This window comes from Rhinatrema bivittatum, chromosome 5 (genome assembly GCF_901001135.1).
Source record: "Rhinatrema bivittatum chromosome 5, aRhiBiv1.1, whole genome shotgun sequence".
In the NCBI taxonomy this organism is placed as follows: Eukaryota; Metazoa; Chordata; class Amphibia; order Gymnophiona; family Rhinatrematidae; genus Rhinatrema; species Rhinatrema bivittatum.
The window spans coordinates 28,919,696-28,935,023 of record NC_042619.1 but is presented as its reverse complement, the minus strand read 5'-3'; the positions used below and the strand labels follow the sequence as shown (position 1 = coordinate 28,935,023).

Genomic DNA, 15,328 nt, shown 5'->3' with positions numbered 1-15,328 from the left:
ATTCCCTCCTAATCCCAATTGTTCTAGTACTGAGAACAAATAGTCTCAATGCACCAAATGCCTTTGCAGCATTGACTGTAAGCAAAGCCAGCAGGATCTGATTTTCTTGAGCCCACCATATTAAATTTATCACCTTCCTCACATTGTCAGCTGCAAGTCTAGCTGGCACAAAACCCGTTTGGTCTGGATGTATCAGTACACTCGCCACCCTACCCAGTCATTTAGCTAGGATTCTAGCCAGTATTTTTAAATCCAGATTAATAAGTGAGATGGGGTGATAAGACCCACACAAGGTTGTGACCCTCCCTGGTTTTGCCTGCACCGTAATTCCAGCTCTATTGGCATCGTCTGCTATAAAGCCATTTCATAACAGATCATTAAAAGCTGCCACCAAAGGTCCCACAACAACTGAGCTCAACTGCCTATAAAATCCTGCCGAAAAACCCATCAATTCCTGGGGACTTACTGACTTTCAGTTCTTTAATCGCTTGAACAAATTCTGAGATTTCCTTATTAAGCCGTTCCTGTTGTGCATGATCTACTCTGGGCAGATTTATTTCTTCTTCATATTCATCTATATTGACCTGACAAATATCTTTACATTTGGAATATAATTCTTGATAGAACTGTGAGAACCGAGCTCTTATACTCACACTATCAGACACCATCTCCCCAGTTCTGTCTTTAATTTTTAAATTTTGATTGTGTCGCCCTAGCTTTAAGCCTCCTCACCAATAATCTGCTCGCCTTATTTCCTCCTTCAAAAAATTCCTGTTTAGCCCTATCGAGTTGAAAGACAATCTTCCCCACATCTAGATTCCTGAATTTCACTCTCAGTTTCTCCAACACAGTCCCAATCTGTGAGTCAACAGATCTTTTATGACTAATCTCCAATTTACCAATCCATTTTAGCAACTCCACTCTCTTTTTCTCCCTTTCCTTTTTTAAATAGGATGCCCTGGCAATTAGTTTACTCCTAGCTACCAGTTTGAAACAATCCCAAATTATACTAGCTGACACCTCCCCATTCGCATTATCATCAAGATAATTCCTCACTGAGATATTTCACTAAGAGCACCAAACTCCATTAGTGCCATATTTGCTCTGAAAAATGTGTTAATTATCAAGAAGCTGGCTTTTAAAACCGCGTGCTGTGCCAACATCTCATGTTTCAATTTAACAAACTCTTTATGAAACTCGGGACGATCCACTGAGCATTTCTCCCAATAATCACCAAGGAAGATGCAGTCTGTACTGTCCAATAAAACACCACAAAGGTCAGGCCTGGTTTACTGTCAGATGCATCGAGGGCCTTTTCTTGTTTTGGGGGATGGGAGAGAGAATTTTGCCCAGCACTTTCCTCTTGCTCCTTTGGGTTTCCAGCTGAATCAGAACAAGCCTCAACTGGGCCTGCAGCTATGCAGGGGTTCCCCAATTATAACGCTCTCCCTCCTCTCAATCCAGCCCAGCCATTGCCACGGCAGTTCTTGACCAGGGTCCACAGACCGTGGTTCACCCTGGAACCTGGTGCACGCATGCCCTGCCATTAGGTGTCGCCGTGGTGGGATGACTGAGGCTCCCTTCCCTCCCCGTAGGACATAAGTGTTATCACCGCAGCATCACCCACCCTGAAAGCCCCAGGGAAAGATGATGGACTCTGAAATTGAGCACCGAGCCTGTGCAGCACTGCCCTTGCGTGGATCATTAAATCTCTCTTTTGAGGTGGAATTTTGCAGACTTGTAGTCACAGCTTATGTTTCCCATCATGATACTGTGTTACAACAGTTGCAATACTGTGAAATACAATGCACTAACAGAAACAGTAGCCAATAGCATGGGCGATACTGGCATAGCAAGTTCGCACTAGTGCACCAGTGTGCATTACTGCTGTGCATAATATTTTGCATCAAATGTTGAATATAGCAATTTTCACTTTAAGTCCACTTTTGCTGTATTCCCTTACTGAATAGCCCCATTTAAAACTGCTTTCTTTACAATACCACAAATTTCTTTCATAGCTGCAGTATACCTGGTAATAGTGGAAGATAGAGTCCGCCATTGAATCCTTCCCAGGGACAGTGTTTGTCCAAAGCTTCTTCATGAAGAACACCTGATAAGTGAGTGAAGGCACTATTCCTGCAACAGAGAACCCGGATCAAGGTGGGTAGCACTTGCAGTAATCACTGCAGCCACTAGATGGCGAATAGCAGAACCAGCAAACATGGAAATCAAGCGAGGTCAAATGCACTCCTGCTTTTACATCTATGATTTCCAGGTGAGAGGGGGAACCTTAAATGTGGGCTAAGACTAGATAGAAACGTGCATGTTATTCATTTTATTTTATTATTTCGATTGTACTTGACCTCTGAACAAAAATAAGCATTGATGCTGCAATGCTCAGAAAGAATACATGATTAAGATGAGTCACAGAGGTGACAGTGCCAGATTTAGGTTTTGGGCAAAATGCCCCTGTGAGTCAATCTGCTTGGCTTGATTTTGAAATGGCACCACTTTCGTCCTAGGATTTAATTTTTGAAAGGGAAAAAAAATTCCAAAGACAAAACCTTATGCAAGCCAAAGCTTGAGCCTTTTACCTGCTTCTTAAGGTCCCACAATGCTTTCTACAGAAGATTTGACTTGCATGTTTGTTCTGTGGCTTCCCTCTTCCCCAAGGTTATAGGCAGGGCCCTCCTTGAGGGCAGGAGGAGGAGCTGGGGGTGGGGATCGACCCAGGGTCTGCAGTGCTGTGGTAGCCCCGCTCCCAGCATCACTTCCTGCTCTGGAGCACTGCTGGTTCCCACAGTGACGAGGTCAGGTAACATGGTAGATAGCCCAGTTAGGCCTCTCCCCATCCCCACACTTCAGTCTGGCACATATTCCCCGAGCATCACAACCACCTAAGGTTGGCCCAGGTTGCAGGAAATGATACCCTGGGGCGAAGGATGCATCCTTTCAAAACTATGTCTTGTACGGTTTTTACACTATTTATTATGGCTTACTTTTGCCGATGTACTAAAGTGCGTCAAATATCATGCAGAAGCCATCATTTTCTAGATATAACGTAAGTTTCTACTGGGACTCATCTGCAAATAAGTCTGGTAGAAAACTTATGTTGAGAAGTTTCTTATGGACAGGTCTGCAAAAAAAAAAAGCTAACTAGACCTCACTGCACAGTTATCTTTTCTGCAAAAACCGGCCTGTGAAGGTCTTTTGGGTGTATTCTAGTACTGCGAACACAGCTAATGAGCAGTAACTTTGAGCTTGCAGAAATTTTGTAAGAATAAATGTACATACATAATTTTAAATACATACAAAGCCAAAAAAGTTGCCAAGTTCCTTTCACCTGTAAAAAGGGAGAAATTGTGCACCTAAGCCCAATTGCCATGCCCAAATTACTGTTCTTACATGCGCAGAGGATTTGGAGAAACTCTGCGTACTTTAGTACTTAGTCTCTTGGGGCAATAAAAAAGGATAGAAGCTGAGATGGGCAAAAAATATTCTCCACAAAAGTGACAGTGGCAAAAACTAGACTTTCTGCTTCTACAAAAATAATTTCCCCTTTTTTTGCCTTAGAATGCTCTGGTAAACTTGTCAACAAAGTTTTGTTTTTTTATTTTTATTTTATACACCTCCTTTTACAGTTTGGGGATTTTTAAATGAAAAGCAAATTGGAAAAAAAAATGCTGGCTTCTGAGAGCAAAATTTAATATAAATTCTGTGAGGAATACTTTTTCCTGAATATTAATAATTGTACAGAATATTTATAAAAATATTTGCAGAATGAAAGCTGGGCTTTTTTTTGTGTAGCCTTTTATCTGAGGAGCGGGGCAGTTTGGAAGAAAATCTCAGAGCTGTTTCCCAATGCCGAGGAGCTGAACTAGGACAAAGGAAAATGCTCCTCCCCATATTGTCTAAACTCTAGCTCCTGCCAGCCCCCTGAGCAGGAGCTGTGGACAAATATTATGCTTCTTGGGCTAACTTGGCTCTGCCTTTCCAGTTTAGAGTGTGGTTTTCTTTGTTTAAAATCATCAAGCAAGCATGAACTGGGCAAAAACTGTCCTCATGAGGGGGACAGATGAGACTGATGACGTTCGATGTCCTACGTTTAACTTACAGTTGACGTCAAAACTAAAACCTGGGTACCTGAGGCAATGGGAGACTGCCCGAGGGGGTGTCAGCGTGAGAAGTAGCATTTGAACCCTGTGCTCTCATCCATTCCCATAGGGTCTGAAACAGTTTTAAAGGCAAAGTAACAAATTCTGTACCTCATTAGGATTTATTTTTTTGTCCTAGAGCTATGCTGTAGAATGCCTCATTCCTTACTTGTGGAAAGAAACCCTCTTAATAATCACAAATAGATCCCCTTCTGTAGGAACACAACATAGTGGGCTAAGCTCGTTCATATTTATTACCATCTTTTGCTGGTCGGGCTTTCTTTATCCAGTCTGTGAGGTGTCGTACAAAGTCAAAGAAGAAATCTCCTTCTGGGACACTGATTACCTGTGAAGAAACCTCACGGTTATGAAATCATATATGTATATACATACATACAGTACCAGAGTATCCAAGCATTGTATGCTGTATAGTCCCATATCACAGAGTTCCATTCCATTCCGTATGGTACCAGGGTATCTAGCAATCCCATGCCATAGAGTAATATCCTGCCAAGCACCATCCCACCTCATATAGTACCAGACTAGCTCTCGTATGCCATACAGTAATATATTACAGAGTACCATCCCACTGCATGCAGTACTAGACTAGCTCTCATATGCCATACAGTAATATACTACAGAGTACCATCCCACTGCATACAGGACCAGAGTATCCAGCTCTTGCATGTCGTAGAGTACTATCCCTTTCAACCAGCAATTGCATGCCATGTACTACTCTACTTTGCTGTGCCATTCAGTACCACACCTTGTACAGGACAATTTTATGTGCCTTATGCAGTCTTATCAGCTCTTAACACTCAGCAACTCAGAAATGCTTCGCCTAAAGCAAGAAGGGAATTGCCTGGTACTTTGTATACAGGACCATTACTCTGCTCCTCACCTTATCGGAGATTTTTACAAAGAGGCTGAAGCCTTCGGGTGACTTCAGGAGCAGCCTGGTGGAGATGTCCTGGCAGAAGTCCTTGGCTTTAGTGCTGGACTCAACTTCGAAAGCCTGCAAAACAGTTCCAGTGTTAGTAGGTGGAACCCACTTTTGCTTTCCAGTTCCTTGGTCCCATCTGCCTCCAACCTGAATATTAAACCGAGCTCTTGCTTCTTGGCTTCATTTTTCTCATGCTTCGTTCCTGCGGTCTGACCTCTTGTCTTCCTGGTAAGGTTACAAGGCTACTTCCATTTAAAGAAGGGGACAGCATGGAAGGCTTTCCTGTGACCAAGAGGCTGATCATTAACCAGTCTGGGAATTGGCCACCTATGCCTCGATTCTGCCCAGTTTACTGAGATATACTATAAGTGTAAGGAAGCTTTGGTTTCCCTTACCAGAAGAATGTACTAACTTGCTGGGGAGATTCAGAAAGATTAGGGAGTAGAGGTATTTGGGTGTGACTCCCCCATCTGGGAGCAGCAGATGGTGTGCTCCAGCAGAATATAAACCCTGGCTACCATCTTAAGTGGTGGATTTCTTTTGGCTGCTTAGTTTCATTTTCTTGAGTTTCGCTGCTGTGGCTCTGCCTTACTTGTACAGTCCCCACTTTTGATTATTTTTCCCAGGAATGAGCACTCTGTAAAGTTTTCTTCACAGAAGACTGGGTGAAGAGAGTTGGAGCAGAAAATCTTACCCTTACGTTTTGGTTCCCATTTTTTTTGACACTTTAGTTTATGAGAAGGACATTTTTTCCCCGCTTTCTTTTTTTGAGTAATATTTTATCTGTGTCTTTGATGACTGAGAACCCCCTAGAGTCCAGGGACTCAGGATTATTTTGAAACCGAAGTAGTACAGTCTTTTGCCCTGAAAGACCCTGAGGAATATCATCTTATCTTCAAGGCGGAATGGATTCCCTTCCATTGCTTGAGAGAAGGAATAACGATCATTTTTCTAAGACTTTCCAATATGGTCCCAGGTGAGAATATATGACGGAAAAAAAGGAGTAGATCAGTGCCTACTTGGAACTGACTGGAAGGAATGAGAAATTGAAGACAACTGGAGAGGTGTGAGATATTTGGGACTTGATATTTCATTGCGTAATTGGGATTGTATTCTACCCATGATCAAATGTGGGCAAAGAACTGGAAATTCTGGAAAAGGTTTACACTTTTTTCAGTCAAAGTAATTGGAATGAGAAGGAGATAAACTATTAAGGAATTGGCTTGATAAATTAAGGCTTTATGCTGGAAGAATAAGGTCACAAATTTATTAATTTTATTTTCTAATGTACATCAATTTGCTTTAACTTCAAAGAACTGTAAATAACCTTTTTCATCCATTTGATCGACTATAAGTAAAAAAAAAAAAGAAAAAAAAGGTTGAAAACCATTCGGCCTCCAGCATGTTTACTGCTGTCATAGACTTAATATATTATCAGTGCTGTTTACAAAAGGATGTAAGGGGGCTGTGTTTTTGTGATCCATGCAAAAAGGCCTTGAGGCTAAGCTTCTGCCCACAGGGAGCCCTGGATCACTCAGAAGTTTAAGATATTCATGGAGAATTGGGCAAATAGGGTCTATTTTATTATTGTGTACTCTTAGGGACAGTTACCAGGGTTCACCACCCAGGGATTACCCAAGCATAGGGATAGTCAGTGAGATCAGCGAATAAAAAATATTTGCAAACACATGTAAAACTGTCATTGCCAATAAAAGTGACCTGAATCTGAATTATGAATTGAAAAATAGGAGAAAGAACATGCAAGTGGTGACCTTTCCTCAAAGTGGTTGTTAAAATAGGTCTGGTCCCTGGGGTGGTGCAGGTAATGCATAATTGAAAGCATGTGAAGCGCAAGCCCATAAAACCAGGATAATAGCCTGAATCTAACCACTCTGATCTATAATGAGCGCCTTGCAGTTGTAAAGCAAAGAACAAAGGATAGGGGCCGTCCATAAATGACGTCACATTATTTTAGCATGAAATCAACCCCTCGGTCACACTTCATCACAAATCTCCCCCCTTTCAACTTATTTATTTATGTATTTAAAAATTCTTCTATTCCACTACCTCCATATAATGTTTGGTGCGGATTACACAGTAACGATCATAAAAATAAAAAAAACAAGCATACACAAATAAAATAAATGTCAACAGATGAATATAAAGCAAATGTTAAAACAACATCCAAAAGCAGCTCCATAAAATCTGCCTTCTTAGAACTCCCCCTCATCACAAAAGTGGTAACCCTCTCACTCCCGTTGGAGCATAATGTTATTTATGGACGGCCCCCATGCCAAAAATGGTACTCAGTAAAAATCGATCTCAGCAGCCACTACCTGGTTGAGTGACATTCCAAAACTTCCATGACCTTATAGTAACAATGTCCCAGAAAAGGTGTACAGCTAAGGGCACGGACAAGGGGCAGATTCATTCATTCTCTCATATACATATATAGGGGTAGATTTTCAAAGGGTTGCGCACTTAAGATACGCACGCAACCTCCTAAAATCTACCCCTGCCTCCCCCTGCACACACCGAGCCTATCTTGCATAGGCTCGGCGGCGCGCGCAAGCCCAGGGACTTCGAATAAGGGACTAGCCGGGGGCGTGTCTGGGGGCGTGGCGGTGGGCCGGGGGCGTGGTGATGGTCCTTGGTTGGGGCCGGAGGCATGACAGCGGTCCGTGGGTGGGGCCGAGTGCTCCGGCACAACGGCTTGTGCTGGGGCAGGGAACCAGCGGCGCGCGCAAATTACGCCTGCCAGAGGCAGGCATAACTCCACGAAATAAGGTAGGGGGGATGTAGTTAGGGCTGGGGGTGGGTTAGTTAGGGGAAGGGAGGGAAAGGTGGAGGGGACAAAAAAAAAAGTTCCCTCCAAGGCCGCTCCAATTTCGGAGCGGCCTCGGAGGGAACGGAGGCAGACTGCTCAGCTCGCGCAGGTTGCACAATTGTGCACCCCTCTGCGCACGCTGACTCTGGATTTTATAACATGCGTGCGGCAGTGCACGCATGTTATAAAATCGGGCGTAAATTTGTTTGCACCGGGTTGCACGCACAAATCTGCACCCTCGTGTAAGTTTAAAGATTTGCCCCATAGTGTATACATAGACACTGCTGCTGACCTTTTGAGACACCAGACCAAAAAACGTAACTACACTCCAGACAGCTAACCCTGATATCTAGGTGAGATAGATGAAAAGACTGAGCAGTCGGGATTCTCTCACATTTGGGTGTTGTATGCCATGACATTTTGTGTTATAACTTATGACTAAGCAGAGTATTTTGTGTTTGCATAGTAAAATTGTTTGCATAGTAAAATTGTATATAGTGGCTAAGGAGTGCTGTAGAATTAGATGATCGAGGGGTTAAAGGGGCACATAGGGAAGATAAGGCCATTACAGAAAGACTAAATGAATTCTTTGCTTCTGTGTTTACTAAAGAGGATTTTGGGGAGATACCCGTTCCAGAGAAGGTTTTCATGGGTAATAATTCAGATGAACTGAACCAAATTATGGTGAACCTGGAAGATGTAGTAGGCTAGATTGACAAACCGAAGAGTAGTAAATCACCTGGACCGATGGTATACACCCTAGGGCTCTGAAAGAACTAAAAAATGAAATTTCAGACCTATTAGTAAAAATTTGTAACCTATCATTAAAATCATCCATTGTACCTAAAGACTAAAGGGTGGTCAATGTAACCCAGATTTTTAAAAAGGGCTTCTGGGGTGATCCGGGACACTATAGTCCGGTGAATCTGACTTCAGTGCCGGGAAAAATCGTGGAAACTGTTATAAAGAATAAAATCACAGAACATTTAGATAAACATGGTTTAATGGGTCACAGTCTGCATGGATTTACCCAGGGGAAGTCTTGCCTCACAAATCTCCTACATTTTTATAAAGGGTTGAATAAACATGTGGACAAAGGTGAACTGGTAGATGTATTGTATTTGAATTTTCAGAAGGCGTTTGACAAAGACCCTCATGAGAGGCTTCTAAGAAAACTAAAATATCATGGGATAGGAGGCGATGCAAACTGGTTAAAAGACAGGAAACAGCCTCCAGTTATGGCTGCGGGCTGATCGGTCACATGGGGAGAGAGAACTCCGGCCTGGTTCCCTCCATTCTAAGTCTCCCGTTGGTGTTAACATCTTCCAGGTGTATCGGGTGGTGGCTTGCTGAGTGAGCTCTTAGAAGGGGTGACTCTTGTAGCCCTTGCAAGTTTTGTTAAAGAAGCTATAAGCTCAAAACTGCAGTGTGGTATCAGAGAAAAGCCGAGCGTGGGAGAAGTGACGCAAGCCATGCTGACCTCCTGTGAAAAACCTGTGACGATCAAGTCGGAAGAGATGCTTTTACAAATCTCAACTGCAATTTCAGCAGCCCTGGATGAGAGGCTTGTCAAGCCTCCAGACTGGGATGGATGAGATTAAAGGCAGTATTGAGGCTCATGCCTGTCGGCTAGATATGGCTGAACAGACAATCTCTGATCGTGAAGATCACATAGCGCAGATGGAACAGCAAGTAGCAGTCTTGCAGTCTCAGAACCATCACCTAACGGAACAAGTTGAAGAGCAAGAGAATCAGGACCGCAGAAATAATCTCCGCATAACTGGGCTGTCGGAGTTGGTAAAAGAATTGGAATTCAACAATATTTTTTAAACCTGGCTGCTAAGTGAGTTAGGCCTCGGCGGCCATGATTTACCATTAGTGTGTGCGTGTGCTTACAGAATCGGCCCTCAAAAAATTCAAAATGAAAGACTGAGGCCGGTCATCGGGTTTATTCTTAATTGGACACACAAGGTCCGCTTGCTGCAAGCTTATCGCAAAAATGGTACCTTGGAATATAACAGCCACAGGCTACTACTATTAACCATTTCTGACAGCATGTAGTATGTGTGCTCAAGAGAATGTCACAGATTTGCTCAACACTTCACCGGAAGGGCATACGATTTGTTTTATTATATCCAGCAAAACTAAGAGTCCATCGTGAAGGTCGCACACTGTTTTTTTACGGAAAAAGCAGCAGCGCTTGAGTTTTTACAACAGCTTAATGTGGCCGGGTGAACATGGGACTTGCAACGTGCCAGCCATTAATTTACTATCGCTGGGATTGAAGCTACAAAGGCAGAAGCTGACAAGAAAGTCACAGGATGGTACCATCAAAGGGCTGACTGTTTTTTTGCCATGTCTGAATTTTTTTTTTTTTTTTATGTCTTGCTGCTACGGTCAAGATGTTTGAGTTGGTTCTGAGTCCGTAAGCCATCTAGCTGGTTATTATTTCTGCCAGAGGGCGTCGCCATTGTCTGTGTGATTTTTCTTTATTTTTGTATAACGTTATGGCACGACTATAGCATCCACAGTGTTTGTTCAGACAACTCGATGTGCCTGGTGATCAGTTGACCTAAATAATGTTTTACGGTGCTTATATTCAAATGTTCTTTTTTTTTTCTTTAAATGATGGAGAATTAAAGCAGCCTATAATCATATTGTGCTGTAAAGGAGGGAATCAGCATGGGTACACCCCTGAACAGGCGAGAGAGTGGTTGGGGGTGTGTGGTCCCTTGGAGTGTATAAAGACATATGGGATGTGTTAGGATGGGGGGAAGGAGGTGGGGGGAGGTGTGCATGGGGGGTATGAGTGGGTATGTCTGTTGTGGGTCTGCTGGAGAGTGAAAATAGCATATGCATTTCTAGGTGTACACAGCAATTCATGCTGTTAGCAGCTGGAGTCTGGATGGTTTATACTGGAGTGCGGAGGCTTAGCGGTACCCGGGTGTTCTATTTCACTATTTCTGCAGTTCCGTCGTAAGGGAGCTGATATATGCTTTGGGGGTCCAGTTCATTATGGCTAATGTGAATGTGTATACTTTAAATGTAGATGGGATCCACTCCCCAATTAAGCGAAAAAATTTGCTGGATATGTTTAAACGGCACAAAGTGCACGCGGTCATGCTTCAAGAAACACATCTGAACAAGGAGGAGCACAGTAAATTAAAAAGAGATTTGGTGGGGAAGTGTTTTTTCTCATCATACATGCATAGACAAAGGGGAGTTGTAAATCTTGTCCACAAAAAGACACATTTCCAATTAGATCATCAAACTACAGATGACGAAGGCAGATATATTAAGATTTTTGGAAGTCTGTCGGGACAAAACGTGGATGGATGTCATAATGCCATACAGATGACGAAGGCAGATATCAAGAATTTTCTCTGATTTGTTTTAAATAAGCTACTTGCTATCTTCATGGAGTGCCCCCTGGTTCTTGTACTATCCGAAAGAGTAAATAACAAATTCACATTTACCCATTCAAGTCCTTTCATGATTTTGTAGACCTCTATCATATCCCCCCTCAGCCGTCTCTTCTCCAAGCTGAACAGCCCTAAACTCTTTAGTCTTTCCTCATAGGGGAGCTGTTCCATGCCCCTTATCATTTTGGTCGCCCTTCTCTGCACTTTCTCCAGTGTAGCTATATCCTTTTTGAGAATTGGCGACCAGAATTGTACACAGTATTCAAGATGCTGTCTCACCATGGAGCGATACAGAGGCATTATGACATCCATCCACATTTTGTCCCGACAGACTTCCAAAAATCATAATTTCACTGAATGCAAAATTAAGCTCTGGAATTCATTGCCAGAGGATATGGTTACGGCAGTTAATGTAACTGGGTTTAAAAAAAAAGGTTTGGATAAGTTCCTAGAGCAGAAGTCCATAAACTGCTATTAATCAGTAAGGATTAGTAGCGTGGGATCTAATCATTTAATGATTGGGTAATTGCCAGGTTCTTGTGGCCTGGTTTTGGCCTCTGTTGGAAACAGGATGCTGGGCTTGATGGACCCTTGGTCTGACCCAGCATGGCAATTTCTTATGTTCTTATGTTATATTATTATGCAGCCAGGATTATGATACCACTGAGGGAAGAATTAGTTGAAATGATCTTCCAATGAATTCAAGGTAGAATAATTGGAGTCAGTAAAGCTGAATTTCTACTGAAAATTGTAGGGTTAAATTAGGAAAAGTTTAGTTTGATTAGTAACTGGGCTGGTGACTTTGCTTCTTAGCAAAATCACCTATTTGGGATTTATGCAGCTTATCAGGCTGGTCCCCTTCCTCACTGTGAAATACATTTTTATGCCTCATTTTATTCTTCAGGTGCCCCGGACATTTTGAACGTGTTTCTTCCTTGAGGCATCGTGAAACCCTCGGGAGCCCACCTGCTCAGAGGACTACCAGAGAGTTTCTTCCCTCCCCCCAACGCTGCCTGGAGCAGGAGCAGAAGCATGGCGGATCTCCACTAACCCCCGCCCCCTGCCACCCAACCATCCCATTCAGCTCTCGAGCTGAGAATTCCAGCTTGGCTTCTTGCCCAGCCCAAGGAAAGTTCCACTCTGGCTGCATAATAACGTCCTAGAGTAGACTCTGCTCTAATTTACCATGACGAGGGCTCTGCGCTGCTGCTGCTGCTGGGAGCATCCACTTGGTGCCAAGAGAAGAGCGACTGGCAATGGGCACACCACCTGTGGTTCCCATAGTGAGGCAGGCGTGCCGACATCACCGCGCCCCTGCAGTAGCGCAACCAGGATGATCCCAGAAGCGGCAGGGAGCCCTCTTCCGGATACATTAACTTGCCACCCACCAGGATATTTCTTCACCGTCCAGCTGGGTGCACAATTTTATGAAATGTGATTTTTATTTGCTATAATATTTGGATTTTTTTTTGAATGTTGTACACCTCACCAAGCAGGGTTTCCCTGCGTGAGCGATTTATAAGAATGAATGAATAAATAAAAATTTTCAAAACTACGCGTTTCGATGTGAAATCCATGAATCCTTTAACTTGCAGGCTTAGCGCCAGTTCTCAAAGAGAACACGGACCTGCACTTTCCCTTTGAAAATCCCTCCGGGGGAGGGCGGGAAATTGCCCACAGAGATTTGCACCCTACTTTTTCTACCAATACCTTTTTTCTGAACAGCAGAAGCACGCAGATTTTTGAAAATATAGACACATGCATTGTTGACGCTGCCCCCCCCCAGCCTAACCCCCCCCCCGGGTATGACTCCACAAATGCACGGGTAAAAGTGGGCCCGTGGCAGAACAAGGCGCATACTTTTACCCGTATTCGGGGCGGGGTATTTTTAAAAAACCTCTTTACCCACACAAATAGTCATTTATGCAGGGAAACAGGATTTTGATAACTGCCCTCCCTATCAGGAAGCTCAAGAACTTCTCAACAAGGCTGTGACTGCAGACAAGCCATGGCTTCCTTGGAAGGAAATTTAGAGGGGGTTTCCTACTTCTGTGTGTTACCTCATCTGTGTCATCAGGGAAGTAGACTTTGTGGAAAATCTGAGTGGTTTTGTGCTGAATGGCTTCTACCTCCACCAGATGCGGTGGGTATTTCCGGGATCCGTTTCTGGAAAGCAAATCGAATACAGTTTAGGGAAAACAGAGGTCATTTGCGACACATTTTTTTTTCCTCATAAAACACTAAAGCATAAGCCATCCGTTGAAACTCGACTGCAAAAGTGAAAAGCACAAACTAGCCTTAAAAGTATAAATTGATTTGTCCTGAACAGTAACCCAAAAAGAATTCTCTCTTTAGAACTTTCAAATAGATGAAATCATGCTGGAATGCTTGGTGTGGCCATCACCTGCTACTTGGCGGGTAACGCACAAACCCTTCTAGGATTCTTGATGTCTAATCACTGCTCCGCCACAGATTTCCTATTAGGCCAAGGGATGTCATGTTTCCTCCCTGTGTCTTGCAGTCGGTGGGAACAGTACAACAAGCCCCTGCCCCTAGAGAGTCATAATCTAGGTGGATTGAGGAGGACAATGAAGAGGAAATGACTTTCCTAAGTGCCAGCAGAGAAGCAAGATTCAGTCTCCTGACTCCCGCACCCATTGCTCTAACCACTTGCCACCTATCTCCTCATCATAGTCAGGCTATCCGCTCCACAGGTAACTGCATATTTGCTTCCAAAGCTTTCTGTCTGAAAATCCTGCTGAGATTACATTTGGCTGTGGAAATGCAAATCGGTATTACATCTACCATGGCTTATTTTATGATAACACAATGCATTTATAAGATTATATAGCAGAGTATTTTCAGGACTTTACCTCAGCGCTTTCTGCAGTCTTTGCATGCAGTCATTTGAAAGTAGATGCTGTTTCCGAGACTGAAGAAATCTCTGAATATGGGGCAAGAGAATATTGCTGGGAGGGAAAAGACCTGTGCACAACCAAAGCAGCTCCCAACCTTTCTCTTCACTGTACCTGAAATATACAGAGCCAGCAATGAGCGGCTTGTAGGGTTGGGTGGGAAGAAGGTGCTATGACAGGTGAAGACATAGATGGGAAGCGAGGGAGCGAAAGGTGGAGTGGTCACTGAGGTATGCAGGACTTGAGTCAGTTGTGTAGGCTCAAGATGAATAGGGCAGTTTTGCGCTGGAGCCTGGAAGACCTAAGAAGTCAATGAAAGTCTGAGAAATTCGAAAAAAATGATTGGATTTTTCAGTATAAGCAACAGTATGTTAGAAACATTTGCATCTAGAGCATAGAAACATAGAAACAACGGCAGAAGAAGACCAAATGGCCCATCTAGTCTGCCCAGCAAGCTTCACACATTTTTTTCTCTCATACTTATCATTTTCTCTTAACTCTTGGTTCTATTTCCCTTCCACCCCCACCATTAATGTAGAGAGCAGTGATGGAGCTGCATCCAAGTGAAATACCTAGCTTGATTAGTTAGGGGTAGTAGGGGTAGTAACTGCTGCAATAAGCAAGCTACACCCATGTTTATTCCCTTTACCCAGACTATGTCATACAGCCCCTATTGGTTGTTTTTCTTCTCTCCTGCCGTTGAAGCGGAGAGCCATGCTGGTTATGCATTGAAAGTGAAGTATCAGGCCCTTTTGGTTTAGGGTAGTAACCGCCGTAACAAGCCAGCTACTCCCTGCTTTGTGAGTGCGAATCCTTTTTTTTTTTTTTTTTTTTCTTCTCCCCTGCAGTTGAAGCTATTCTGGATATGCGTGAAGCCTCAGCTTTTCTTATTCCCCTGCTGTTGAAGCAGAGAGCTATGCTGGAAATGCTTGATGTATCAGCCTCTCCCTTGCCATGAAGCAGAGAGCCATGCTGGATATGCATCGAGCATTAGGATTATAGAAAGTTTCAATGGCTAAAGCAGGAATAGACATGCACTGCAGATTTCTAAGTATGTGCAGGGATAT

The 15,328-nt window shown here is 43.4% G+C and overlaps 1 protein-coding gene across 5 annotated transcripts in view; it reads right to left on the bottom strand.

Annotated features, from left to right (window-relative positions):
- Positions 1-15,328, bottom strand: part of MYO7A (myosin VIIA) — a 284,107-nt gene that overhangs the window by 20,793 nt on the left and 247,986 nt on the right. For all 5 annotated transcript variants that reach the window (XM_029602172.1, XM_029602173.1, XM_029602174.1 and 2 more), the window contains 5 exons: positions 14,220-14,375; positions 13,407-13,512; positions 5,056-5,169; positions 4,413-4,500; positions 2,030-2,136 (listed from right to left, as the gene is read on the bottom strand). In XM_029602172.1, coding sequence (XP_029458032.1) covers positions 2,030-2,136; positions 4,413-4,500; positions 5,056-5,169; positions 13,407-13,512; positions 14,220-14,375 — 571 coding nt within the window. The remainder of the gene's footprint in view (positions 1-2,029; positions 2,137-4,412; positions 4,501-5,055; positions 5,170-13,406; positions 13,513-14,219; positions 14,376-15,328) is intronic.